General features: G+C 37.8%; 4 protein-coding genes across 4 annotated transcripts; 3 read left to right on the top strand and 1 right to left on the bottom strand.

Annotated features, from left to right (window-relative positions):
• Positions 1 to 11,460: 11,460 nt before the first annotated feature.
• On the top strand, positions 11,461 to 12,443 carry LOC143865555 (uncharacterized). The gene has a single exon (XM_077375876.1). The coding sequence runs from the start codon at positions 11,524 to 11,526 to the stop codon at positions 12,121 to 12,123; it is 600 nt and encodes a 199-aa protein (XP_077231991.1). The 5' UTR covers positions 11,461 to 11,523; the 3' UTR covers positions 12,124 to 12,443.
• On the bottom strand, positions 12,296 to 13,562 carry LOC143865554 (uncharacterized). The gene is made up of 2 exons (XM_077375875.1): positions 13,064 to 13,562; positions 12,296 to 12,943 (listed from the first exon to the last, which is right to left on the bottom strand). Exons 1-2 carry the CDS (start codon positions 13,376 to 13,378, stop codon positions 12,554 to 12,556), a joined length of 705 nt encoding a protein of 234 aa, XP_077231990.1. The 5' UTR covers positions 13,379 to 13,562; the 3' UTR covers positions 12,296 to 12,553.
• A 6,583-nt stretch (positions 13,563 to 20,145) lies between these two features.
• Positions 20,146 to 21,202, top strand: LOC143865552 (protein RADIALIS-like 4). The gene is made up of 2 exons (XM_077375874.1): positions 20,146 to 20,712; positions 20,921 to 21,202. Exons 1-2 carry the CDS (start codon positions 20,411 to 20,413, stop codon positions 20,946 to 20,948), a joined length of 330 nt encoding a protein of 109 aa, XP_077231989.1. The 5' UTR covers positions 20,146 to 20,410; the 3' UTR covers positions 20,949 to 21,202.
• A 4,277-nt stretch (positions 21,203 to 25,479) lies between these two features.
• LOC143865529 (Tetratricopeptide repeat (TPR)-like superfamily protein) lies at positions 25,480 to 26,661 on the top strand. Its single transcript, XM_077375849.1, has one exon. It carries the CDS (start codon positions 25,480 to 25,482, stop codon positions 26,659 to 26,661), a length of 1,182 nt encoding a protein of 393 aa, XP_077231964.1.
• Positions 26,662 to 27,761: the final 1,100 nt, after the last annotated feature.

Here is a 27,761-nt window from a genome sequence, read left to right as displayed (position 1 = left end):
TGTATTTGTATAGAAAGTTAATGCATAAAACAGCTGATCTATGATAGGATTCAAGCATAATGCAGTCTCAAAAGTGAGTCTTACTGTAATGTTGAATCATAACAGTTAAGGTGGCCACATGTTTACTATAACATAAAATGCATTTCTTTCACTAAATAATACAAAGTTAAAATCTTATTCATCAAACATAAAAATGAGGAAAAGGAGAGAAGAGAGAGGAATATACCAACCTTGTACCCTCAATGACCATATTTTTGATTTTACTTCTGGGTCGTGTACTAACACATAAAAAATAAAATTATAAATAAATAAGCAAATGCATATATATAAGCATAAAAGAAAAGGAGAAAATTAAAATGGGTACTATATTTTTACTGTTGTGAAATTTACAAGTTGATTAATCATAAGAGCAACATGGGTCATGTGGTATGCAAAATAATCAAATAAACATATGAATTTCACATAAAAATATTCCACATATGATTAGGTGGTAAAACCCACATGTGGCACTCGAACGTCGCCAAACCATATGTCTAGTTGGAAGGAAAAAATCACCGAAAGATCATCGCCACCACCTAAAAACCCAAAGAAATCAAAACAAAATAGAATAAATAGATAGAAAGAACTGATACTCTTCTCCTCAAAAAAGAGAATTAGAAGATTCAATAGCATCTCTTACATAAACAACCTTAGAGATAAGCAAAATATATTGGATGCAAAATATGCCTTACATAAACACACATGCTTCATGAACGCAGTAGTCTTTCACCACCAAAAGGAATAAGAAAAGGCGTTCGGTAGGAGTACAAACCTTTGGAATGGAATCAGTGAGATATCCTTGAGATTATATATTTTCCTAAATTGATTATATGTCGTATGCGTTTGGAAAGCCAAAAGGCCATAAGTTTATATTATAAGGAAAAGCTAGGAACATGAAACGAAATAAATGCCATCAATTTTAGAAACAAAACTAATTAGAAACAAATTATTAAAGGATATGCAAATTTTGGAAAACAAATCGAATTAAGAAAATAAAAAGAATTAAATGAAACGTGTCTATCTTTTGGAAAGAAAAGGATTGGCATTTAAGGTTGCCAAAACCGAAAATATAGGAACGGAATAAAGAGGGAGTGTGATTTTAAACATAGATAACGGAATAAAGAGAGATTTTTTTGAGGAATTATCTGCTAAGTGCATAAAGAGAGATTTTTTGAGGAATTATCTGCTAAATTAAAGGGGTATTAATGCCTACTTAATAGAAACGTGGAGGTGAAATGTTACCAATATACGAATTGATAGTAAGCGTTTGGACTAAATGGCCTAAAATTCCTTTTCTTCTTTTAATTGTTCACATGACACGTAGGAAATTTTCATGCCATGTAGATTCGAGGGAGGAAGGGGAGGGCTGCCACCTCAGCGGTGAACAGTAAACTATGCATTACTGGGTTTTCTTTGTACTGTTTCTTTTAACTGTTTGCCTTTGTCTTTTTCCATCTAGAGGAACTCATCAACCTCAACCACTCATCCTAAAACTCAACTATAAAAATTCTGGATATCCACATTGTCAAAAGTCATAGCCATTTCTCTTTTGTCATATGGGTATCTTTTTTGGTCCAAAGATGCTCCGAAAGAGAATTTTCTACACCTTCCTTTTCTTAACTCTAATGGCATTCCAACAAGAACCCCACAACCAAGTTTTGGCCCAAGGGAGTTTTGTCAAAACCAGTGGAACCCACTTTGTCCTAAATGGGAGACCTTTTTACCTAAATGGTTTTAATTCTTAGTGGATGATGTCCTTTGCATCAGACCGATCATAGTTGGGAAATGTGTCTTCTATTTTTCAACAAGCCCAAAAGTATGGATTGACTGTATCAATCCATACTTTTAGGGGTTGGATTTTGTGATTTCAGAGGCTAGAAAATATGGGGTTCATTTGATTTTGAGTTTGGTGAATAACTATCCGGATTTTGGGGGAAGAAAACAATATGTTCAGTGGGCCAGAGAGCAATGGCAATCCTTAAGCTCTGATGATGCATTTTATACAAATCTTGTAGTTAAAGGCTACTATAAGAACCATGTCAAGGTATAGAAATTATTTAATATCTTTCTTCCTATGATGAATGTCTTGATGGGTGTGTTTGAAATTTGTTTTTTGGGAAGTTTCATATGTTCTGATCAATATTTTTCAGGTAATTTTCTTCCAATTTATCTTCTTTTTTACTATTATATTTTGATGATTTACAGCTTGAGCTTTGTTTTATCTTATGTTTGCCTAATTTTATTGGGTTTTGAAGCCATTTTATTGTCAAATAATTTTCAAGTCAATTGCTCCAAAACTTCTGGAGTTTGATCTTTTTGCTTCTTAGTCACTCTACTTTCTTCCATTTTCTTTTTCTGGTTATTTGAATGTTGTGTTTATTAATTCTCATATTGTAGAGAGTGATATGAATATTAGTAATAGTAATATTCATGATTTGTTCAAATTTTATACTATTATACTTCAGTTAACTATCTGAAAATTTATCTTGTGCAGACTGTTCTTACAAGGATCAACTCAATTACTAAGATTGCTTATAAGGATGTGTTAGAAAAGTGTTTCAAATTATATTTTACAAATGCATTTTTGAAAATTTAATTTTATTAGAAATGTGTTTCAAATTATAATCTTGAAAATAAATTTGTGACTTTTCATATTCCTTGGTATTCTAAGAGTAATTCACAAAAGGACAAAAGAGTCAGCTTTTCTTGGTGACTCTTTGTATTCCATTAATGGTGACTCTTTGGTTTTCTCATTTGAGTTGAATGCCTTGAGTTCTCTCATTAAGGGTGATTCCAAAAATGGAGAGTCTCTTGGATAGCTTCTATTAAGAGAAAAATAGTTGAGCTTTTTAAAAGAGAGAAGTATGAAAAATACAATCCTTTTTCATAGAGTTGATTTTCAAAGAGAAAAGTCATTTTGAATAAAAACTTGTTTCACTTGTTTGATCGATCGGAGGTGGATACACGATCCATTGTAGAGAAATGCAACTCTCTTGGATGCACAGGGAATCTGGGCTTGGTTGAATCCCGGCGATAGTGCTACCATAGTTGTCTTCCGTTTGCATGTGGGAAAGGCTTCAACTATCTTCAAGAAGCATTTACGCGCCTCTAAGTCTTGGTTCTTTCTTTATATTTTCGGGTAGTATCTTATTTTAATTTTGTGCACTTGTTCTAACAAATTGAAGATAGTTTAACTCTCATGGCTTCTAATGGAGTTAATAAGAGTGTTCACCCGAATTTTGAGACTTTTGATGGAAAGAACTTTCAGAGATGGCAGACTAAGATGGAGTTCTTCCTTCGTCAACTTCAATTGGCTTATGTGTTAACTCAACCATGTCCTGCAAGTCCAACTGCGGAATCATCATCTGATCAAGTCAAAGAAATCAATGATCAGATTGCTAAATGGAATGATAATGACTACTTTTGCAAGAATCACATCCTTAGTGGATGTCTAATTCCTTCTTTGATCAGTACTCCAAAAAGTTCATGACTGCAAAAGACTTATGGGACACTCTGAAAACAGTTTACCAAGCAAAGGAAGCTAGTTCAAAGAAATTTATGGTTTCAAATTATATGGACTTCAAAATGAATGATGATAAGGATGTCTCTATTCAAGTTCGTGAATTCCAATTGATTGCTAATGATATTGTTGCTGCAGGCATGACTCTTGATGAGAATTTTCATGTGGGGGCTATTGTTACTAAACTTCCACCATCTTGGAAGGAATACTGCAACAAGTTGAAGCACAAGAAAGAAGATCTCACTCTTGACCAACTTATGCAACATCTACACATTGAGGAGGAAACTAGAAAAGGTGACAATGAGACAGTAACGAAACCGATAATTAAAGCACATATTGTTCTTGACAAGGAGAAGAAGAAAGATTCTGAAAAGAGAAATCTAGAAAATTTTCTGAAACCAAAGAATGCGAAGAACTTCAAGCCTTCTAGCTCTAATCCTGCCAAGAACAAGGAGTGTTACAATTGTCACAAGATTGGCCACTTTGCCAAAGACTGTCGCAAGCCTAAGTATGGAAATGATAATAAGAAAGAGAAAAGAGAAGACTCAAATGATCTCGTCGCAATGGTGACTAAAAACTTTATGGTGGAAAATGAAGTTGAATGGTGGATTGACACTGGTGCATCTCGACATATTGCAGGAGACAAGATTCTCTTCAAACATTATGAACTAGTGGGGGATGGCATGCTAATGTATATGGGCAACTCATCATCCGCCAAGGTTATTGGCAAGGGCACTGTTGAACTCAAATTCACTTCTGAAAAAGTTATCACTTTGAAGGATATGTTGCATGCTCCCGACATCCGCAAGCATCTTGTCTCTAGAGCACTTCTGTCTGAGCATGGATTCGAGATGGTCTTTGAAGCTGATAAATTCATTTTATCAAAAAATGGTATGTTTGTTGGTAAGGGCTATTCTGTAAATGGCATGTTTAAGCTTAGCATTGAAAATGAAATTATTTCTGCTTATATTGTTGAGTCCTTTGATTTATGACATCAAAGATTAGGTCACGTGAACTATAACTCAATTGCTCGCATGATTAGTGAAGGGGTTATAAGTAATTGTGATAGAAATCATGATACTCAATGTGTGATATGTAGCAAGTGCAAGATCACTAAGAAACCCTTCAAATCTGTTGAAAGAACCACCACTCTCCTTGAGTTAGTTCACACTGACATTTGTGAAATGGACTTCATTTCATGAGATAGCAAACGTTATTCATAACCTTCATTGATGACCATTCTAAATATGCCTGTGTATATCCTTTAAAATCAAAAGATGAAGCTTTTGAAAAGTTTAAGGCATATAAAGCAGAAGTTAAGAACAAGTTGAATTTGAAAATTAAGACCATTCGTTCAGATAGAGGAGGTGAGTACATGAAGGTGAATTTCATGATCTTTGTAAAAGATGGAATTGTAAGACAATTAACTGCATCTTATACTCCTCAACAAAATGGTGTAGCTGAAAGAAAGAATAGAACTCTGATTGAAATGATTAACTATATGTTAAATAGTTCTGGACTAACTGAAAATTTGTGGGTAGAAGCCTTGTTTTCTGCTTGTCATGTTTTGAACATGATCTCTCAAAAGAAGATCAATCAGATATCGTATGAGTTGTGGAATGGCAGAAAACCAAATATCTCTTATTTCAGAGTTTGGGGATGTTTAGCTCATGTGAGGTTACCAGATAAGGATACTCCAAAGCTCGGTTACAGGCGAGTTGATTGTATTTTTATTGGTTATTCTACAACCAGTAAAGCTTATAGATTTCTGAATCTGGAAACTCCGTCTCCTCACACGATTGTCGAATCAGTGCATGCAAATTTCTTTGAGAATGTGTGTCCAAAGAAAGACAGAAAAGTTGAAGCTGGTTCTTCAACTGAACTGAAGAGAAAAGCTGTTGAATCACCAGAAAGGGTTACACCTAGACGAAGTTCAAGGGTTGCTATTCCTAAAATATTTGGACCTGATTTATGCACTCTCATGGTGGACAAGGATCCAGATACATATTCTGAAGCTATGTCCTCTAATGATGCTCTTTTCTGGCGTGAAGCTATTGATGGTGAAATGTATTCAATCATGTCTAACACAACTTGGATTTTGGTAGATCATCCAACAGGTTGTAAGCCTATTGGTTGCAAATGGATCCTCAAAAGGAAATTCAAAGATGATGGCTCATTGGACAAGTTTAAGGCCCGATTAGTTGCTAAAGGGTATAAGCAAAAGAAAGAGTTTGACTATTTTGATACTTTTGCTCCGGTAACAAGGATCACTTCCATAAGACTTCTTATTGCTTTCGCTGCTATTCATAATCTGGTTATTCATCAGATGGATGTTAAAACAGCATTCCTCAATGGTGATTTGGAGGAAAATGTCTACACGGAGCAGCCTAAAGGATTTGTCACTCCTGGACAGGAGCACAAGGTTTGCAAGCTATTGAAATCTCTCTATGGCTTAAAACAGGCTCCTAAGCAGTGGCATCAGAAGTTCAAAAGTGTGATGTTGTCCAATGGATATGTAATCAATTGAGGAGATATCTGCATCTTTAGCAAGTTCAGAGATAATTCTAGTGTTCTTATATGCTTGTACGTGGATGATATGCTCATCTTTGGTACATATATTGAAAAGGTTAATGAAGCTAAGAGGTTTCTTGCTTCGAATTTCAGCATGAAGGACGTTGGTGAAGTAGATATGATTATGGGAATCAAGATTGTAAGATCTCTGAATAGTATTGCTATTACGCGATCAAGTTATATTGAGAAGATCCTCAAGAAATTCATTCATTTTGATGATGCACCTGCTCCTACTCCTTTTGACCTAAGTGTTAAGTTGCTACGCAACAATGGTCAAGCTATTGAACAGCTTGAATATTCGAAGATTATTGGCAGTCTTATGTATGCAATATGTTGTACAAGGCCAGACATTGCTTATGATGTTGGCACACTGAGTAAGTATACAAGTAATCCAGGGAGAGATCACTGGAATGTTCTTCTACGATTATTGAGGTACTTGAAGAGTACTTTGAGTTATGGACTATATTATGGTAGCTTCCCAGCAGTTATTGAAGGCTATAGTGATGCTACATGGAATTCTGATAAAGAGGATTCTGTACCTGTGACTATCTGGATATTCTCTTTAGGTGGACCTGCGATTTCTTGAAAATCAAAGAGGCAGACGTGTATTACTCACTTCACTATGGAATCAGAATTCATTGCATTGTCCTCTGCTGGAGAGGAAGCTGATTGGCTAAGTAGCATATTGGTTGATATACCAATATGGAGTAAGCCAATACCACATTTGACAGCGTATTGTGATAACAAGGCTGCTTTGTTTCGGGCAAGTAGCGAGTACAATAACAGCAAATCTAGACAAGTTCGTCTAAAGCACAATCACATGAGAAGGAACCTAACTGATGGAATTATAGCCATTCAGTATGTGAAATCAAGATTAAATTTGGCGGATCCTTTGTCAAAAGGTTTGGGAAGAGACCTTGTGTCTGATACATTGAGGGGGATGGGTTTAAACCCTATTGAAATGTAAGTTGTACATTATGGATACCCAACCCAGTTGATTTTCTCCTGGGTTTTCAATGGGAAGAATGAAATAATGTTACAACTATTGGTGCACATGAATAAGATTTCTTATTTCCCTCCCTATGATGTATATGTGCATGATCCTGTATGAGATAGAGGTTGAGAATTCAATTCTCTTAATGAATCTATAGACCAATGGTTTGGTTAGAGTTGACAAGACAACTCTTGATAGATTCACCGAATGAAACTCGCATGTGAGAGGTTGAGAATATAGTTCTCTTAATGAAATATCCATAGTTGTATGACGGGGTTTGTAAGTTAACCCTTGATGGATTCACCGATCTGAGTGGGAAGTTTGGCCGCTTCCTATAGGATTTAAAGGCTTTAATCCTTAGAGCACTCGGGCTTTAGTACTTCATCTCCAAAATAGAAGTGTATGTGATATATTTTTGATTTGTTAACGTGGTTCTTAGTTCAAGGCTTTGTCCACTAAGATCCTAGATGAATCAAGAAACATATTCACTAGGCAGTGGTTCAAGTCAAAAAGACACCATTGTTGATGTACATGACTGTGCCGATCAAAACTAAATTTGAAACAAGTGGGGGTTTGTTAGAAAAGTGTTTCAAATTATATTTTACAAATGCATTTTTGGAAAATTAATTTCCTTAGAAATGTGTTTCAAATTGTAATCTTGAAAATTAAATTTGTGACTTTTCATATTCCTTGGTATTCTAAGAGTCATTCATAAAAGGATAAAAGAGTTAGCTTTTCTTGGTGACTCTTTGTATTCCATTAATGGTGACTCTTTGGTTTTCTCATTATTGAATGCCTTGAGTTCTCTCATTAAGGGTGATTCCAAAAATGGAGTCTCTTGGATAGCTTCTATTAAGAGAAAAATAGTTGAGCTTTTGAAAAGAGAGAAGTATGAAAAATACAATCCTTTTTCATAGAGTTGATTTTCAAAGAGAAAAGTCATTTTGAATAAAAACTTGTTTCACTTGTTTGATCAATTGGAAGTGGATACACGACCCATTGTAGAGAAATGCAACTCTCTTGGATGTACAGGGAATCTGGGCTTGGTTGAATCTTGGAGATAGTGTTGCCATAGTTGTCTTCTGTTTGTATGTGGGAGAGGCTTCAACTATCTTCAAGAAGCGTTTACGCGCCTCTAAGTCTTGGTTCTTTATTTATATTTTCGGGTAGTATCTTATTTTATTTTTGTGCATTTGTTCCAACAGGATGATCCCACTATTTTTGCATGGGAACTTATGAACGAACCTCACTGTGAGAGTGACTCTCTGGGAAGACTTTACAGGTAAGAATCTTGGTGATTGAGAGTGATGAATTGTGATGGTTAAATTATAAGTAACCAATTGGATGGTTAGGATCATCTATTCAGTAACTTTCATATGTAAAACTTTCTAGCCATTGGATGGGTATTTTTTGTCTTTTCGCATCCACAAGCCGTTAGACCTCCATATATACTCCTCTAACCCTTTGTTTCCGACCAACTTCTCCTTCACTTTCTCTTACGACTTTCTTTACTACACTTTTCTACTTACTCTAAGCTTCAATTATACTCTTCAACCTTCTTTATTCTCTCTACATTCTAAGTCTACTTCATCCAAAGATCCAAATATAGATGTCCTTCTTTTTTTTTACATATTTAGTTCATTTAATTGTTTCTTATATTTTTTTTACAATTTCTGATTTTTTGAATTTTTATATTTTAATTATTAAAAAAAATTCCCTCTTCATAGCGGAATGAAAATTTTCAAATGAAATGGACGAAACACCGAAACGTTCCGTTACGATCGCCAAACCGAAATAGCGAATGAAACGGAATTGATAACTAAGATGGACACTGTCATTCAAACGTCTAGTGTTGCTGTCTTGCCAACATCTGCCATTGGTACCGTTGTCACTGTCCATGGCTGCTGCGACTATCCTAGCAAATTTTATTTAAGAAACTGAAGAATGTTTCTTATATACTACCTACACACGGTATGTACATACATGTAGTAAGTAATTTGAACATCTTTAGGGCATAACAGATGAATCCAACTGTGTCTATTGAATCCCTAACCTTAGGTTCGAGATTATTTCAGATCATGACGTAAACGTAATGTTTAAAAGGCCTACTCTAATTTACTCACCGATAACCTATTAACAACGACTTGAGGTTCTCCTCTGTCCAGTAATGTTGTTATTAATGCTGTTATTTTCCCTAGGAATGTACAGAAATCATCTCTCTGCTCTGCTGCATTTATTTGTTCTATTGATTGTCCTTGTTATTCTTGAGGTTTATTGAAGTTAGCCTTCATTTTGGATTGTGGCCTTTGGCTGGGCATATGTCTAAAATAGCCACAATACCTGGGAGCAATTTTATGTTTACTAGATTTGCCCATTCGTTGGAGCGATTCTGGCTGCTTGGGCCTTTCGGTTCTGCTTCCCCCCTCCGACAAAGCAGAAGAAAGCCTGAGGAAACGATAAAACATCTAGTCAGGTTGTTTTTGTGTCTAATGCTCTCAAGGAAATAAAAGTGTCAAGTGTGTGGACTTCATCATTATTTCTTTTCTGGATCATCCTATTGTTAAGCCCTGACTTAGCTTAGTTCATATTTGAAGAAACTATCATTTCTTAACAGGGGTGTAAACGAGCCGAGCCGAGCCGAGCTTGGCCAGGCTCGGCTCGGCTCGGGCTCGAACCAGGCTCGGGCTCGGCTCGGTCAGGCTCGCGAGAGGCTCGCGAGCCTTACCGAGCTCGGGTTATATTATGTTCATACCCCTCATCTTCCCTGGACAGCCCTACTAGTGTAATTTGACTACTTTTTTTACACTATGGGGGGTGGTCCTAGTAACAAATGGGGTTCCAAAAATGAAGTGACATATTTTGCCCCTGCTTTTAATGTATAAATTAATATATAATATATATATTTAAATATATTAAATTCTTAACGAGCCTTAACGAGCCGAGCCTAGCCGAGCCTGGCCTAAATTAGGCTCGGCTTGTTAAGCTTAACGAGCCTGGTGAGCCGGCTCGGCTTGGCTCGTTAAGGATTCGAGCCGAGCTCGAGCGAGCCTCCGAGCCGGAGCCAAAATTGACACCCTTATTTCTTAATCATATCCAAGAGTGTTTTTTATTTATATTATCGGTGCAATGCTAGTTTGTTAAAAGTATAGAAGATTAAATAAGACATCCCCAACAACTTAAGCTTTTGGAGTAATTGGTTGTTTCACATGGTATCGGAGCAATAGCCATGTGGGTTCAAACCTCCTTGATATTAAAAATCCACGTATAATGACCAACCCAAAAAAAGGGCAACATGCCCTACGTGTAGCTCAGAGGCCTCATACGTGAGTGGAGTGTTAGAAGTACAAAAGATTAAATAATGTCATCCCCAACCGCTTAAGCTTTTGGAGTAATTGGTCGTTTCACACAGTTGCATTTGAGCATGTAACCCCTAGCCACCCGCTTGTAGTGTAAAAAGAGTAGTCATATATATACTATTTTTCGGGTAACTAAAAACTCTTTAATTATTTTTGGCAATAATTAAAGTTCTATCCGACGTTGAAGTGGGCTTCTGTTCTTTAACTCTCATTGGCGGTCAATTTTTGGGTCCAACTATATACTACATTGAATGGCTTTGCAAAATCTAACTTACCCGGTCAACTAACCTATGTTTATGCTGATATATATATATATATATATATATATATATATATATATATATATATATATATATATATATATATATATATATATATATATATATATAGAGAGAGAGAGAGAGAGAGAGAGAGAGAGAGAGAGATTTCACAGTGGGAAATGATATCATCGCAACCACATTTTGATAATTGCCCCAACCCAGCTGTCTTTTCTTCTTTAATAGGCCCCTGATGGGAAATGTAATGACCTTTTGAGAGCTCTTTAAATACTAAAAGACATGATGATTTGTGAAAATATCAAAATATGATTGTGCTGATATCATTTCCCTTTTCACAATTTATCAAAGTCTTCCCCCGAATTAGAGTCGGGTGCAATGTACCGGGAAGACTTCATGGGATAAGGGGCTGTGGGGATTCTTTATTATCCATAGGATGGTGGTGGGTCCTATTATGGATGTGCCACACCATACGAAACGTTGACTGAATTGTAGTGCCTATCTCATCAATGGCCTTTAGAACAAAATCTTCCGCATCTAGCATCTAATTTGATGAGATTTCGTAAATTAAGAATCTCCCACCTTTGATTTTTACCGCCAAAACTACAACTTTTGGCGCCAAATAATCCCGCCAAGTTCCAGCCCTTTGCAGCTTTACCAATTTACCAATTTCATTATAAAACAGGAGGATGGCTGGAGATGGAATTCACACTGCTCCTCATTTCTTCTCTCGTTTGTTGTTTGTTGTTGTTGTAAGAGCAAGCTTTCATGGTAGTTGCTTTGGGTCCTGGCAAGTTTTATGGAAGCAGCCTTCCTCGGCCTCGGTTCTATACAGACGTGAAGCTGAATGATGAGAGGGTTGATCCTCCATTGCCCGTCCTCCATCCCTTTCTGTCGTGGGCTGCTGATGCTCACTGGTCCATGGGCGGACTCAGCTTCAAGCGCCACAGATTGCAGGGCAGGATCGAGGGCAACGTCAAGAGGCTTAGGGCACAACGGGAAAAGACTACAAAAACCAAAATCAACAGCAACTCCCTATCGCCCTCACATTCTCCTCCGCAGGTAAACAAAAAAAAGCGACGACTTGTCCTCCTTGATGACGGCGACGACGACTCCTTCACCTCCGAAGAAGAAGAAGAGCAGAATCAAAGAAGCTTGTTGAAGAAAAATAGCCATGAGTTGACTGATAAAGCTTCTTCCGCTTCAGGCGATCATCTCAAAGATACAATTGCTTCTCGCACTCGGAGTCAAAGGAATGGCAAAGAGGAAATGACTCGAGTTAAAGATCTAAAATCCACAGGGGAAGTGAAGGTATCCGCCAAGAAGAAGTCATCCAAGAAAAAGATCACAACTGTTAAGGGGCATTAAAGGCACCCATCATAACAGCAAACAGAGTCCTCACAGGATATTAGCTGGTGGTCCGATCGTGATTCTGTCCTTCATGTTTTTAGGTTCTTGATTTTAGTTATGCTGAAATACATGTTTTCCTTGTGCTTTGTTCTACTAGAAATGTAAGGTAGGTAGTGAATGGAAATTGCAATGTCTTGAAACAATGGTCCTCTGTTGTTAAAATGGGATGAAGCATAGAATTTGTCTAATTTACAACTTCACCGAGTGTGGGTGCTTATTTTCGCTACCCTTCATGTATTGCTTGTATGTATATCATAAAATCAGCCCTGTTGTGTGCATCCACATTCATTCTTTTTACATGCCCAATACCACAATTAAAAAAAAATTGAAACAGATACATATAATGGGCAGGAGGGTGTGTTTAATGTCTATAACCCCCATGAAATGATTATGGGCTGTTTTGCAACCATGAGTTTCTGAGCTGCAATTCTGCCGTTTCACCATAGCATTTGGCTCTCACCAAGCAGAAATAGGTGCAGAAGCCAAGAGAGGAGCATACTCTGTTGGTCTTGAGGATGTAACACGCCCCACAATCAATCCCTCTTCCTTGGACCAATAACCCCCATGATTTGGAATTTCCCTTCTCCCCGTCTTCTTCCTCCTTGAGCTGTTGGATTAAAATGATCCCATCTGGAGTGCAGCTCCCTTCCTCCCATCTCTTTCTAATGTGGGGCCAGCTATCTGAGATTGGGGTCTCTATCTTCAATCTAGAAGAAGAAGATCCATTGGATGAGTAGACATGAAGAAGGAACGGCGCATCTCGTATATTGCTCACGATCTGTGAAAAGGATGAGGGAATTGGTACTTAGAAGATGGATAAAGGATCACGCAGTCACAATCATATATCTATATAAAAAGAAGAGAAAAGAAAAAAGATGTATGGAATGGAAACACCCACCTCTGTGATGCATTCATTCATCCACTGATCGAGCCTTTCAGCGTGGTAGATGGGGTCGTCGCTCTTGCAGTCATCTTCTTTATGACGAAAAAGGGAATCGACCTGATAAACAGAATGGCCATGGCCACTTGTGGTGGTGGTGGTGGTCATATTCCCACATCTTCCTCCTCCTCCTTGGGCATTGGCAAACAAGCAGGTCTGTTGTTTGGGCTTGAACCTAAGAAGAGAAGGAGACTCAGTCCAAACCAAACGGCTCCTCCTCCACCCCACAAAACCCTTTCCGCATCCAACACCAGCCGCCAAAGAAGACGCCATAGAGAGAGAGAGAGAAAGAAATCGATATTTCCCCCCTCCCTCCCCCCAAATCACGTTGATTGAGGGAGAAGAGAAATATTCTCCCTTATCAATTCACGCCTCAAAAACAAATCAGATTCTTCGGGGGTGGGTTTGATTAGGATTCTTTGTTTGTTTGTTTGAACGCGTTACCTACGCCTTTCCCTCACGCTTCCTTTTATAACTCCATCCTATGTGGCCAGCCACGCACTTTACGCCTGCTCACACTTTCCCCCACGCGCTTTCCTCCCTCTCTCCTCACCTATTTATTTCCACCTCATCAAATTCGGCACATCGTTTATATCGTGTTACCCACTCCTCTCTTTTGATACCCACGTGTTTAGCGAGCTATTGGGTGACCTTTAGGTGTCTTGCTTACTAGGATGCACACTTGTACAAAGTTCTACCACCGACCACAAGTCTATCCACCTAGCTCTTTACCTTGGTAACTAGATTATATTTCATGTGCCACGGCTTTCTAAATACCTACTCGTTCCTTGGATTCACAATAAACAATGTCAAATGTCACGACGTGTTATGTATCAACCATCTTTATGTGATTCAACGTACTTTACATGCTCACTTCATTACTAAAGTCTTGTCATGACCCATTATATCGTGGTTACTCCTAAGTCAATCAAGCACCTTTCCTTAGATCGATCAAAAAGGGATGGACCTAGCACCAATCTTGCCTACATGCACGTGTCGTAGAGTTGCTTATCTCAGTCACTTGAGTAGTAGACCCTAAGCAAGAAGAGTACGTGTAGAAATGGAATTACACACTGATCATGATCACATTTGAATAGCCTGTGAAATAGTTAGGCTATTCTACCAGACAAGACCCTTTATATGTCCTTTGACCTGAGGGATTATATTGGTCTGTGGGCCAGTCTCTCACTTTTGAGCTATCTAATAGTGGCTTTAATAAGGATCACCTGAGAGTAGTACTAGAATGTTAGACAAGCCTACGAGACTAATAGGGATACCCGACATGGAATTCTTCGCCCAATTATTTGGACAACATCTACAGTTTTACTCAGAGCAGTACACCTATAAAATTACCTGGCCAGGTGGATTTGATAAAAGGCTTGTCAAAAGTTTTACAAAATATATATTTAAAATGTTTTTAACAAATGTATTTGCGGGCCTAAACTACTTGACTGAATCTTTAGGATTATGTCTCGATGGAAGCCACTAATCCAATGCGATTGTAGTTTTAACTAAGGAGCAAGATCACAGTGGGGCCCACCAATGGGTTCCACATGATCGACTGTTAAATTCCTGCTACGATCCCACTCACAATTCAAATGACCCATTTATATCCTTTAGATAGGGGTCTCGCATTTATTGGATTGCACGGACGAACTAGTTTCGTTGCATTTGATACAAAGGGATAACTATACATATTTCTAATAGTGGAATACCAAATTGGTTAAGTGCTAACCAAAGGGTTACTTTGGGAATTACATATTAATTGAATGGAGCTTTAATATTATCGGATAGGAGGTTCTGCATATTATTTAATTGTAGAATTAAATAAAAATCTTACTTTCTATTCTTGTTGGAAAAAGAGTTGGAAAGGAATATTTGATTTGGAGAGAAAAAGAGGCTAAAGTGGAGATCATTTAGGAGATCTTTTCGCAACCAACTTGGCGACCCAATTTCACAAAGAGAAAAACACCCCAATATGGGCTTGCAAAAACGTGTGATATTTTTCAAAAGGTTCTCACTTGGTATTGGTTTCTATATTGAAAAAGCAACATAGCTAGTTTCCCAATGTGAATCCAATTGAGAGAGAAACTTTAGGGTTTTTTTTTGAACTTGGAAACCAAACACTATAAAGATAGGGATGATATCATTTTTCATTCAAACTACTTTCAAAACCACATTCGGATCAAATTTAATTTCATGAAAAATCGTTTTCAAAAGATCCCAAATATTGCTAAAACAAAAGGATATGGCCCAACGACCCATAGCCCAAGTGCTAAGTTAAGTTTAAAAGTGAAAAGATAGAAAATTAGAACTTGAATGGGGGACCATAGACCAAAATCTATCTTAACTGGTCCAAAATATTTTTAAATATTTTTGAAAATATTTTTTTATAAATTCCTCTTGTTCTTCTGATATTCGTAGAGTACAAGAATGTCAAAATCCGATAAGAAATGAGGGGGATATGAATTTTATAAGTTCAATACAAAATCAAATAAAATCTGTCCACCCTTCTGTGCCGAAACCAGACTTTTAAAGTTTGGCCAAACGTCCGACCAAACGTCTTGAATAGATATATGTTTTGAAATCAGATGTCTGAAGTCTGGACAGACGTCTGACTTAGCATTTGGAAAAGAGCAGTTGTGCTCTAACGGCTAGTTTGACTTTTTGACCATTTGTTATCTTTTTATGCCCAAATTACCCCTAAACGATCATGAATCCTTAGGGACTATAAATATGGCATTTATTCACACATTTAATAACTTTTGGAAAGATTGAAAATTATTTTTGAGCTAAAACTTTCAAATCTACAAGTTTTCTTAGAATTCTTCAAAGAGCTTTGAACTTGAACATCTAGTTGAAGAGGATCTCCACAGGGCTTCATTGTATTCATTCTTTGGAGAGTTTTTGTGAGCTTTACAAGTTGTAATCAAGGCTTCAAAGAGCCTAAGAGTGTTCATCGTCGTTCTTCAACTACATTATAAGAGGGTCTCCTCCTCGGCCCGCTAAGAAAGGTGAATCTCGGCATTGTAAGAGGGTCCTTAATTCGGCCCGCTAAGCAAAGTGAATCTCGGCATTGTGGGAGGGTCTCTAATTCGGCCCGCTAAGAAAGGTGAATCTCGGTACTGTAAGAGGGTTTTCAAGTCCGGCCCGTTAAGAAAGGAGGATCGTGATAGTGGAAGCGCTAAGGAGATCTTGGCGAGTGGATGTAGGTCTTGGTGTTGGATCCAAGTACCGAACCACTTTAAAATCCTTGTGTTCATCTTCTTGCTCTCCTATCTCTCTCTACTTGTGGTTGGTAACATCTAAACCCTTCTTTATTTTGTTTGCATTTTAAAATTAAAAATGGGTAGTTGCACTTTACATTTCTAATTAACAAGGGCTTGTTAAATAACTTAACTTGAATTTTGTGATTTGCTGATTGTGGTTTGTGCACTTAACTTAAAACTTATTTTCAATCTTGTATCAACTCACTTAAAAAGAACAAAAGTTTTTAATTACCCAATTCAGCCCCCATCTTGGGTTGCCTATTGGGATTTCAAACATCATCAATGAAAAGCAGAGTTTTCCATGAAAAATGCTAACTACTTTGAATGCCATCAAAATCTCCCTTGCAAGCTTTGACTTCTAGAATATTACCCACATTTGGAAGGAAGGTAACAATGCAGCAGATTTTCTATCAAAATCAGATTGCCCTTGTAAAGGGAAGTTTATTCCAAAGACTCTTTGTGAGTCCCCTACTATCGTTTGTAAAATCTTTGTAATTTTTTCTATTGTTAATTATTTTAGTTGGGGTCCTGCCAAACTCCTCATTAGCCACAAAAAAATTTGAACCACCTTCCTTAAACTTCATATTCACAAGCTTTCTAATTAGAAAAGCTTTGTTCCCGGCAATCTTCCTCTCATAAAGAGACTCTAGATTCTTCCAAAGAGAATATGCAAATATTTCATTAGACAAATGGTGGAACACTGTCATCTAACAACTACCTAATAAGTCTTATAGCCTTTCTATTCTGGTTTTTCCAATCCCTATCAGACATGTTAATCAGCTTGGCCTCATCACCTTCAATGGGTTCACACAAATCCTTACAATAAAGGATATCATTCATTTTGCATTTCTAAATCATCCAATTTGATCATGTAAGCTTGATCGTGGTTCCTGGAGAATCTTCCATCTCAATCCACACAAATAACTGCGTTCCCACGCACACTAAGGTCTGATACTACTTGTAGGGTTTTTGCGCCGAAGAAAAACCACTAAAATTCCAAACCAAATATATATGTGGATTAAAGAATCAAACCATCGAGAGAGCAATAACACAAGAGATTTACTAGGAAAACCCTCCAGTGAAAAGGGGAAAACCACGAGGCAAATCTGATGAAATCTCTACTAATTAAAATGAGTAATACAATGTCTATCAAGTTTTCACCTAAAACTTTATGAAATACAAAAAATTAGGGAGATCCAAGGTTTACCTCATTGCGAACTCACCACAAATACGCACACTGATCTTAAATCGGAGAAATCCAAATCCTCGCGAAGTCTAGTGCATATAGAGGATTCAAAGGCGAGGTGAAAATCTCCAAGAAGTACGTTCCAAAGTCCAAACCCTAGGTTTTGATCCCGTACAAAACCCCCGAAAAAGCACACAAGAAAACCTAGTTGCTTTGTTCTTCTCTTCCATCTTGTCTCTTTTTCTCTCTACATTTCTTGTGTTTTTTTCCCTTTTTTGTTTCCCACACGCACACACCGATTCTCTCGCATTTTCTTTTTTCAATTAGGAGACCTTGTTTCCTTTTCTTTCTTTTTTTTATTAGGAAACTTATGTGCATAGGTGTGGGGCCTACACATGGGGCTGGATCCCACAAAAAGAGATGAGGAAAGCAATAGCAGTAGCATCTGTGATGTGTGGCCCATGATTCCCCATGATTGGTAAGCAACGATATATGCCCCTACTTTTAGTGTCGCAATCCCCTTTTATGATATTCGAGTAGCTAGAGGCAAGGATTATGTCCTTTCCTCTCCCTTTTACTCCCCATTGCCCTGATTTATCCCCGATTCTTTGAAAAGCTCCACTCTTCTCCTTATATGGTAACCAGTCATTCCATAGATGCTTGAGAAAGACGTTGGCCTTTTTCAAGGCATACCTTCTCTCAACTTGAATGACTATGGATTCTTGGGGGATAAGCCTCCTTTATTCCAATCCAAAGATTCACCTGTGGCTGTCAATTATAATTAACCATCTCAATGTGTTGTTTTTCGCACATCTCCCACCAACTTGCACCCCATTTCTAGTAAAACTATTTGAAAATTCTCGATGCTAATCCATAGCTTCATTATGCTTATTACTATACTCTGTAAAGAAGGCTAAAGAGGCTATTATGTGTCACTAATTAATCACCCTATATAGTATAAATTGCAAGGTTATTATACATGTCATAGTTTACGCCTCTTTAAAAGAAGTATAACAAATTGTTTTGAAGGCATTATACATTCGCACGCGTGTGTATGTATATATGAAGTGAGCCCACTTATAGGAAGAAAAAAAATCACTTTGACCAACCAGTCCGATTCTTGGATATGTTGTTTCAGCTCTTGCATTTGAAGACAAGGCACCTTTTAACCTTCTTATTTCTTTACTTAAAACATATCTCACCCCTCTCTCGTTTTACCTAGAATTACACGTCGAAGCTCATCTATCTCAGTGTAATCAGATACAAAGTTGAGTGAGATTCATATGTGATAATACTAAGGAGAAGAAAGACGATACCTGCAGCGCTGAGTGGAAAGGTGTAAGATAACATTGGCACTTATCTCTAAGAGGCATAAGCGTATCTGTGTACGAGAGAGAGAGCTGTAAGGAATACACATGTTATGAGGATTAGAGAGCAAACAAGAGAAGTGCTGTAATGCACCCTTCCACGTTTTTTCTCTTTCTTGTATAATGGGCTACCCCAGAAGCGAACAACAGGTAAAAAAAAAAAAAAGGACAACCGTGTCTTTGAATGTACAGCTATCCTTATTTTGGAATATTGTTCACTTTGGTACTCTGCCTCTGACATTTAGCTCCTAGAAAAACGATCACCTCTCTCTCTCTCTCTCTCTTAACGTGTGGAACCGCTCAGCTCTGCTTTCTTCCCCTTGTATCAGAAACGCATCTCAGATACTCCACTGCCATATGCCCAACAAACTAACAGAGTAAACATTTTTGGCTTTTCCCCCTGTCCTTCAATTTTACTAAAAAGCCCCTCTCTCTGTATTAGATTAGAAAATAGAAACAGAAATCAACTCATGATAGTAAAACTGAATACAAAGTTGCAGTAGAAATAGCAGATGATGAGATGGTGGTGGCCCAACTTATAAACACCCTCTAACCAAATTCTCCACGTCTACAAATGGGTCATTAGCAAGAACAAAAATCCAATCTTGATCCTCCCATTCCTCTTACCATTTTTGTAAGCGTTTCTCTGACTCAGACTGTAAAACTCCATCCGTTACATAAATAATAACCAAATGTTTACGTTACCATTCACGACAACAGATGAGAAATTTGTTGCATTCAAATGGGGGCATGATGGTGATTTTCTAAATATTAGTGATGTGATGTGTCATGCAACATACATCTTTGCAAAAGATTTAGTGCTACAGGCTACAGCTCTAATAAATAAAGGCTACTGATTCTGGCACTGCCATGTTTTGATAATGAGACGAACTCACTTGTCTTTTCATCATTTTACTAGCTGTCAAAAGCCATTACAATTCCCAAAAAGCAATTAAAAAAGAAACTACAAGGTGAGTTGGGGTCCATTATCAAAACATGGTATCTCGAATATCAGTAGCCTAAATAAATAGATGATGTAATTACAAAAGGGAAGCGAATGAATCCCTAAATAAAAGGTAAATGGAAACCGGGGCAAGCTGCCCACCGTATCTTTTCCGTATTTGTTGTATTCTCGTTTATAGAGAAACGTTTTTCAGAACCTCCTGACCCTTTACTGTAAAAAGAATGAATAACGGCTGAGAGAAAAAAAAAAAAAAAAAGGAAACAAGAGAAAACACCAATCCCCTCCTCACTTGGCTTATCTCTCTATCTCTCGGCCAGTCTATCTATCATGCAAAAAGTAGTTGGATTCTAGTCTACCGGACCCAACGTCACTATTCATCACCTCCCTCCCTATCTTTTCATCTCTATATATAGAGACTAGACCTGCATACTCTCTTGCATGCTATGAAAACATCTCTAGCTTGTTTGATTTTGTTTCTTCCCTCTCTGTGCTTTGTTTGTTGAGTCTTATATATGTATAATGGCTTCGCTTTCCCTGAGTTCATCTTCATGGAGTGCCAAACAGAACAACTCCTTCGAAAGGGCCTTAGCCATATTCGACAAGGAAACCCCTGACCGCTGGGAAAATGTGGCCTCTATGGTTGGTGGAAAATCCGTTGAGGAAGTGAAGCAACACTATGATATTTTGGTGGAGGATGTGAAAAACATCGAGTCAGGTCAGGTGCCCTTTCCTAACTACAAGCCAATTTCCTCTAATAAGCTTAACAACGCCCATGCCAAGACCCATGGAAACACAAATCTCATCAACGATGATGACCACAGGTATGTATGTGATATATTCAACCAATCTCATATTATTTCTTCAAAAAATGGAGTTTGGGCCGTCTAACTACAAAATCCATCTTCGATCTCTCTGTCCTTTTCTTTTTTTATTCAACTGGGTCTTCATTAAAGTTACAGAATCACGGGATCTTTTCATGTGGCTCACTTTTTTTTCATGTGTTGTTTCTCTGTATGTATATGTACGCAGGCTTATGATGTATCTCAAGTTACGGTGAGCTGAGTCCTGCTACTACAGGGTGTCTGAAGAGAGCTGCTTCCCAGAATAAACTGACCTCTCTCTCTCTCTCTCTCTCTCTCTCTCTCTCTCTCTCTCTCTCTCTCTCTCTCTCATCTGATAGGACTGCTTTACAAGAATAGAATTGGTTGTTTTCGTTTTTAGTGACATGTCTTACTCTTTTCATAGTTATATAAGGGTATGTAAGTATTTAATTAGTATTAAAAGAATAGTAGAGAGATGATTTAGAGTTGACTGCCTTCTCTTTTACTTAATCTCGATCGTTTATTATATTTATGGGTTTTGTTTAATAGCAGAGAATTACGGGACGCACACACGCATCATGCTTAAAATAGCTGATGTAACCTTTTATGCAAATAAGGGATTCACCAGGCAATTTTGGGGAAAAAAACAATCCGCAGCTGGCTTTTGCAGGAGAGAACAGCCACCTCAGTTGAATTAAATGAATAAGACACTGTCTCTGCTAAAAGAAGTGAGCCTGCGGCTGTTCTCTGATGCAAAAGTGAGCCCCGAGATGGCTTTAAGCAAAATTACTTAACAAATCCCTTCAAATAATAGCTAAAATAGTTTTTTGTCTGTCGTCAACATATTCAGGCAAGAGAACGACGATGCGACTGGATACTGACAGTTTTAGACTGCAAGCAAAACAGAAATCTGTTTCGTTAAAACGAAACGAGATTCTCTACCAAGACACATGTGCAAGAAACGAGGACGAAGGCTTGAATCCCCCACCAAATGCCAAAAACACTAGGAAAATATCAAATCATCCGTCATTTTCACTTTCGTCTTTATTATCAGTGGTTTCCATAGTTTTAATAGCTGAAAGAAAGTTCATAATTATAAGGTTTTAAATAGTCTGTGTGGCCACCAGGGTATAGATGTTCTTAACTTCTCGAGCAAAACATTAGATATGTAAAAGGGACTTTACTTTGAATAACTAATTTCCCGTAATATAGAAGACAAAGAAAATGACTTTCAAAGCTGCCCATTCACTCATCTGCAAATAAGATTAACTAAAAACAAGCTCTTTTTTTGCAAATAAAGACTCATTTTTGGTGGTGTAGAAAGAGATCCTAGATTTGTCAGTGTGAAACTCAAATGATCATTGTTAAGATATGATCTCAATTATGAACCTTGGGCCTCACATATATATAGCACACATGTGTGACCAACCCAATGATTTGGTAGAACCCCATGAATTCCAGAGCAAAGTCGTTTGCCTTTATATTATAAATTTTTTTTGAATGATGTGTAGCATTGTTAAAAAAAATTTATGTAAAAAGATTTATCTCCTTTTTGGGCTTTTCCTACCTTTCAGGAAAGTTTAGGGAGTTTGAGTAAGAGAAAGATGAGAGGTCTGGAAAAAGTGGGAGAGATTTTAGGGAAGTAGGATAGGGTTCAGATGTCTCAAATAGGCCACTGGTTTTCTCATAAACGGTCTCTCTCCCTCTTATTTTTATCTAAATACAGCAAAAGAAGAGAAACTTCTTTCTACGGATCTCACCCACAAAAAATTTCTTCTTCAAAAACAAAAAAAAACAAAAAACTTCATGTTCTTTTTTATTTTGTTTTTTACATTTTAATGTTTTCAGCAATACGGGCGATTAGGAGTTCGTGTGATTGCCGCTGCACAGAAATGATACGGAAAATCGTTGTATCTTTGGATATAAATGCCAATCAACCCAGTTCAGATATAGGTATATTGTTTCTAAGGAGAGTATAATTTTTGGTGTGCCTCGATCTAGTCATAAGTTTTTCTAAATCTTGTTTCTGATTAATTATCTTTATAATTTGATTTGTCAATATTAGAATTGAGGTACTATGTTAACCAAAAATTCATCTTAGATTATTTTATCATACCCCCAACAACTTATACATGAATAAAAACAACAACAATGCTTTCCACCCGCATGCACAGTTCATGTACAGCATGAAATTTAATTTATTTCATTTTATGCATGCCCTCTAATGTTTTCTATTCATTTATCTTTTATTTCTGGAAGGCCCCGGTTTTTGGTTTCATATGAACTTTGTGAAAAAATTAGTATAACTCCATAAGCTTGATAAAAATAGTCTGAATTTTGGCTGGTAATTTCCATGTTCATGACTGATCTTGTTGAGAAAATCCGCAGATCAAATCCGATCCAATGTGCACCAATTAACGTAAAGGTAGAAAATAAATTCACCAAGATTTACGTGGTTCGGCCAAGCCTACATCCACAGGTGAGAAACATAATCTTTACTATGAGAAAACAATATATGAGGACTACCATAGATTAAACCAAAACCCACAAACCCACAACCCTTTCCTTGCTTCTCTCACCCAAGATCGTACAAGAGAATAACTTGAGAAAAAACCTCAAAAAAAAATACCCAAGAGAAGAACCAAAGAAGAAACTCTCTCTCTCTCCCAAGCCTCTCTTGTAGCCATACCACACACCATGGTCAAGAGAAGCCTAGCTTTATAAATTTAGGTTAATTTCCAAAAACTTAGAGAGTTAGTTTCTATTTTCCCTTCCTTCCAACAATCTCCACCTTAGCTTATTTCCTAGCACACCTAAAGATTTTTCGTTAATGTCGTCACCGATACGCTATCGCCGCATACCACCATTGGACTTTTGAAGTATTAACTTCACACCCTCAAATCATCCCGGTTCTGATTCCTTCTGATTCAATTAACATGGCCAATATACATGTGTAGATGCTAACCCATTGACTCACCAAGTCAACCTTGGTGAGTCAAAAAAACCTAAATTTGGGGGGAAATCTTGAAATTTTGACCGAAATTCGGTACAAAAATAAAAGAATTAATTAATGTTTACAACAGTTCGAGCAAAATTACTGAAATTTCAACCGAATTTTGGATTTCGCGAAATTTCAGTTTCGGTCCCAACCGATATTCAGGTCCAAAGATTCGGACAAAATTTAAAACCATGATTGGAAGCATGGTTTTAAATTTTGACCAAAATCCGAAATTTCAGCACAAAATTGGGTAAACCCGAAACGTTACAAAATTTTGACCGAAATTTCGAAATTTTGGTCTTTGGATCGAAATGTAAGGAATTTCACCGAAAAATCTGGATTTTATTCATTATTTAATATTTTCCCGAAATTTCAATCGAAATTACTGAAATTTTGGCAATTTCGGCCAAAATTTTGTACGAGATAAAATAGTAGTTTCTTTGATTTCGTTGGCTTTCGGCCGAAATTTCAAAATCTCAGTTTCGATGAAGTCCTAAACGCATTCCGAAACTGACATTTGAAACCATGATTGGAAGTAGGGTGCAACTTGTGTCTGGTTGAGCTTCTGGTAAAAAATGAATTGGAATCAACCTGAACCCGACCCGATTTTAAGGCAAAAGCTCAACTGGAATTCCCAAAAATCAACCCGAGTTGCACCCCTAATTGGAAGCCCTCATCCTGTACCACCTGTAAGGATTTCAATGATTCCATCGAGACCTGGCACAGAACCAATCTACCAAAAGAAACATAAAAGAAGCCCAAACAAAACCGGAGGCCTGTCTCTCGAAAGACTCCAAAGAAGGAAGATGGAGACTACTCTCAAGAAGATCAAGCAAAGGTAAAATCTGAGACAACGATGGATGAGCTGAAAATAGAATCCAACTGTCCCAAATAGAAACCCCTCAAAAGCTAGCTTGTCAAGATATCACCCTAAAAAAAAGCTACAGCATCCTCGAAGAGTCCGGAGAAGATGAAGATGATAGTGACACAGATGACCATTGCTCAAGCACATCTTCCGGAAATCTTGTCTTAGACGAAGAACGGGTAGGAGAAGGTTTCCACCGAGCAAATTCTCCAGCACCCATCCATGATGAGAATAAGAGACGAAATACTAAAATCGATGAAGGGCCAGAGAAACATGAAGTTGGGTCAGGAGATGATATATATCCCCTTCCACTGAGGACCAAAAGTTGAGGAAGAGCAAGACAATCATAAAGTTGAGTCATAAGTTGATAGTCCTCCAGGAACATTAGGAGCATCAAGTTCTTGTTATAGTCTTTCTTGGATCATTTGAATCCTTTATTTCCCCTATCTAGTTTGTCCAAGGATAGGGGTGATGATTTTCATTCTCAAATGTATCATCTTTCTTCTCATTTGATAAACCGGTAGGGGTCCCCGCCAAACCCCAGCTTACCAAAAGAAAAAAAGATTACCATCCATTTGTTTTGGATATGGTTTCCCCTCTACTGTCTTCTATTTTTTAATCCCATCCTTTCACAAAAGAAATGAAAGGCCGAATTTGGGATGACGAGGAGAAACAACCTCTTTGTTTTGGTCATTGCCACCATATCTTTTAATTTGAATTTCCGATAATAGTGTAGTTAAACTAGCAAAAAGTTTACCATTTTTAGTTGTGTGTGTGTGAGAGAGAGAGAGAGAGAGAGATAGATCTTAGCACCCGTTTCAACTTACGACGATCACAAGCCATTGTGTAAAAGTGTAGTTATAGGTCACTAGAGAGAAGAGATTGGCAATTGCAACATGAACAAATGGCCGTCTCACCCTCTTGGCATGCAGTGACCAAAACGACTCATAGAAGCAGCCTTAACAAAACAAGAGACCCACCACCACCATTACCTTCGATTCGATTTCCCAAACTCCCTAAACCAAAAGTCATAGAGATCAATTCAATCCAACCCAAGAAGAAAAACAAGAGCTCGACCGCCATTGATGTTTTACGCTTGATGGACAGTCTGCAACTCCCCATAAAAGCCGACATGTACGCTTCTCTTGTAAAGGAATGCACCCACTCTAAAGATGCCCTCCAAGCCGCCCAAGTTCATGATCACATCCAGGCCAGCGCTCTTCGTCCTTCCCTTCTGTTAACCAACCGCCTACTGCTTATGTACACCGCCTGCACTAGACTAGAAACTGCGCGCAAGCTCTTCGACAAAATGCCCGTGAGAGATTCCATTTCCTGGGCTACTCTGATCATCGGTCATGCCGAGCACGACCAACACAGCGAGGCCTTGAAGTTGTTTGTGGAAATGCTAAAAAATGGCGGCGTACAACCCACATCATTGATTCTCATAGCTGTCCTGAAAGCATGCATCCATGAGAGAGATTTGGAATTCGGTAAGCAAATTCATGGTCGGGCTTTAAAGACAGGAGATTGTAATCATATGCTTCTGGGTAGTTCGTTTATCGACTTGTATGGGAAATTGGGATTCTTGGAGAGCGCCCAAATGTTGTTTGATCAAATGAGCCGTCTTGATACAGTGGTTTGGACAGCTATGATTGTTGGGTACTGTAGACAAAGTCGTTTCGAAGAGGCCGTCAAGGTGTTCAAGGAGATGGAGAGAGCAGGAAAGAAGAAGAACAATTACACATTTTCCATCATTCTTCGAGCATGTGGGAAGATGAGCAACAACAATGGGGAAGTGGGTAGACAGGTCCATGCCAAAGCCATCAAAGTCGGGGTGGAAGAGGATTTATTTGTGCAGAGCAGTTTGGTGAACATGTATGGGAAATGTGGGCTTCTGAAGGATGCGAGAAAGGCGTTTGAGATGATCGACCCAAGGAACACAGTTTGCTGGAATGCAATGCTAAGTGGTTACGCACAAAATGGGTGCTGTGATGAAGCTATCAAGTTTCTGTACGAGATGAAAGCTGCGGGTGTAGAGCTCCAGGAATCAATGCTTAATCAAGTAAGGTTAGCTTGTGGGGAATGAATTTTAGGTATTGCTGATCTGAAGACAACCACGATCGATTATGTATATGAATGCCGCAGGAGGGAAACTGTAGCTTAAATGTAATTAAACAAACATTTTATTGAGTGTTGAATGGTTAAGAGCGTTTGAATTTGGTAAAAGAGTGTTCAAATTTGGGATACCAGTCAGGGGACAATAGACCACTCGCATGTAAAATTTCAGCGTTTAGAAGTCCCACCTGAAAAAAAAAAATAGGGGTTGTTCTCTTTATATAGAGTATCGGGTACAAGAGAAGTGGCCCATAGAAAAACTGCATTTAGGCACTGGATCAATAGATCATACAATTTTATTTACCCATCATACATGTGTAACACTTGGTATTTGATTCCGTCTCTATTGTCAGCCAACTCTACTTCAGCCTTCATTGCCACAAGCTCTATCTTAATTAGTTGATCAACACCTTGATCAGAGAAAAAAGTGGCACTAATCAAAATCTCTTTTTTTTTTTTTTCAATTTTATTAATAATAATGCAAGGGTTGCAATCATGGGGCAAGATGTCCTGCTAATAATAACAGCGGCTACACTAACCGAAACCACAACTACGTGCACTAATCCAGCCCCAAGACCAGAGTCTTTACTCTTTACTCCCGATCAGACACCTAGGACACATTCTCATTCTCCTCGCACATTCTCCTTCTCCTAGATAGATCCAACATCATCATGCCAGATTGCAATGCTCTCCCTGATCAAAATCTTTTTTGGATTGCAATTAATGGCTATCATATGCTTTCCCCAAAGGGAAGGAATATTACGACTAATGGCTATCATCCACTGACTCATTTATCCCTCCAAAATGCCAACATATGTTTATTTCAGGATAATTGAATCCATTCTCATATTAAACGAAAAAAAAAAAGACTTCATGGTCCTCCATTAAAGGAATGAATCTGCCACCTTCTTCACACCTCAGATCTCCCAAATTAAGTCTTCAGATGATGGAAAAGGTTGTGAAAGTAAGGCATGCAATAACAAGTTGAATCCATCCCATCACACACAGTAAAATGAGCTATTCTAACACTAGGAAAAACTCCCATGCAATAACAAGTTGACCATCTTACAC

The sequence above is a fragment of the Tasmannia lanceolata genome, unplaced genomic scaffold, assembly GCF_043159265.1.
Source record: "Tasmannia lanceolata isolate RefF3 unplaced genomic scaffold, GAP_Taslan_0.1 ptg000090l, whole genome shotgun sequence".
In the NCBI taxonomy this organism is placed as follows: Eukaryota; Viridiplantae; Streptophyta; class Magnoliopsida; order Canellales; family Winteraceae; genus Tasmannia; species Tasmannia lanceolata.
The sequence above is the reverse complement of the archived record's forward strand: the minus strand, read 5'-3'. Positions and strand labels throughout refer to the sequence as shown.

Bases quoted from the DNA above. Each gene is read 5' to 3' on its own strand.
- LOC143865552 (XM_077375874.1), top strand. From the start codon at position 20,411: ATGGCTTCGCTTTCCCTGAGTTCATCTTCATGGAGTGCCAAACAGAAC. The intron at 20,713-20,920 runs GTATGTATGTGA...ATATGTACGCAG, and splicing joins ATCAACGATGATGACCACAG to GCTTATGATGTATCTCAAGT.
- LOC143865529 (XM_077375849.1), top strand. From the start codon at position 25,480: ATGGCCGTCTCACCCTCTTGGCATGCAGTGACCAAAACGACTCATAGA.
- LOC143865555 (XM_077375876.1), top strand. From the start codon at position 11,524: ATGGTAGTTGCTTTGGGTCCTGGCAAGTTTTATGGAAGCAGCCTTCCT.
- LOC143865554 (XM_077375875.1), bottom strand. From the start codon at position 13,378: ATGGCGTCTTCTTTGGCGGCTGGTGTTGGATGCGGAAAGGGTTTTGTG. The intron at 12,944-13,063 runs GTGGGTGTTTCC...TCCTTTTCACAG, and splicing joins TGAATGAATGCATCACAGAG to ATCGTGAGCAATATACGAGA.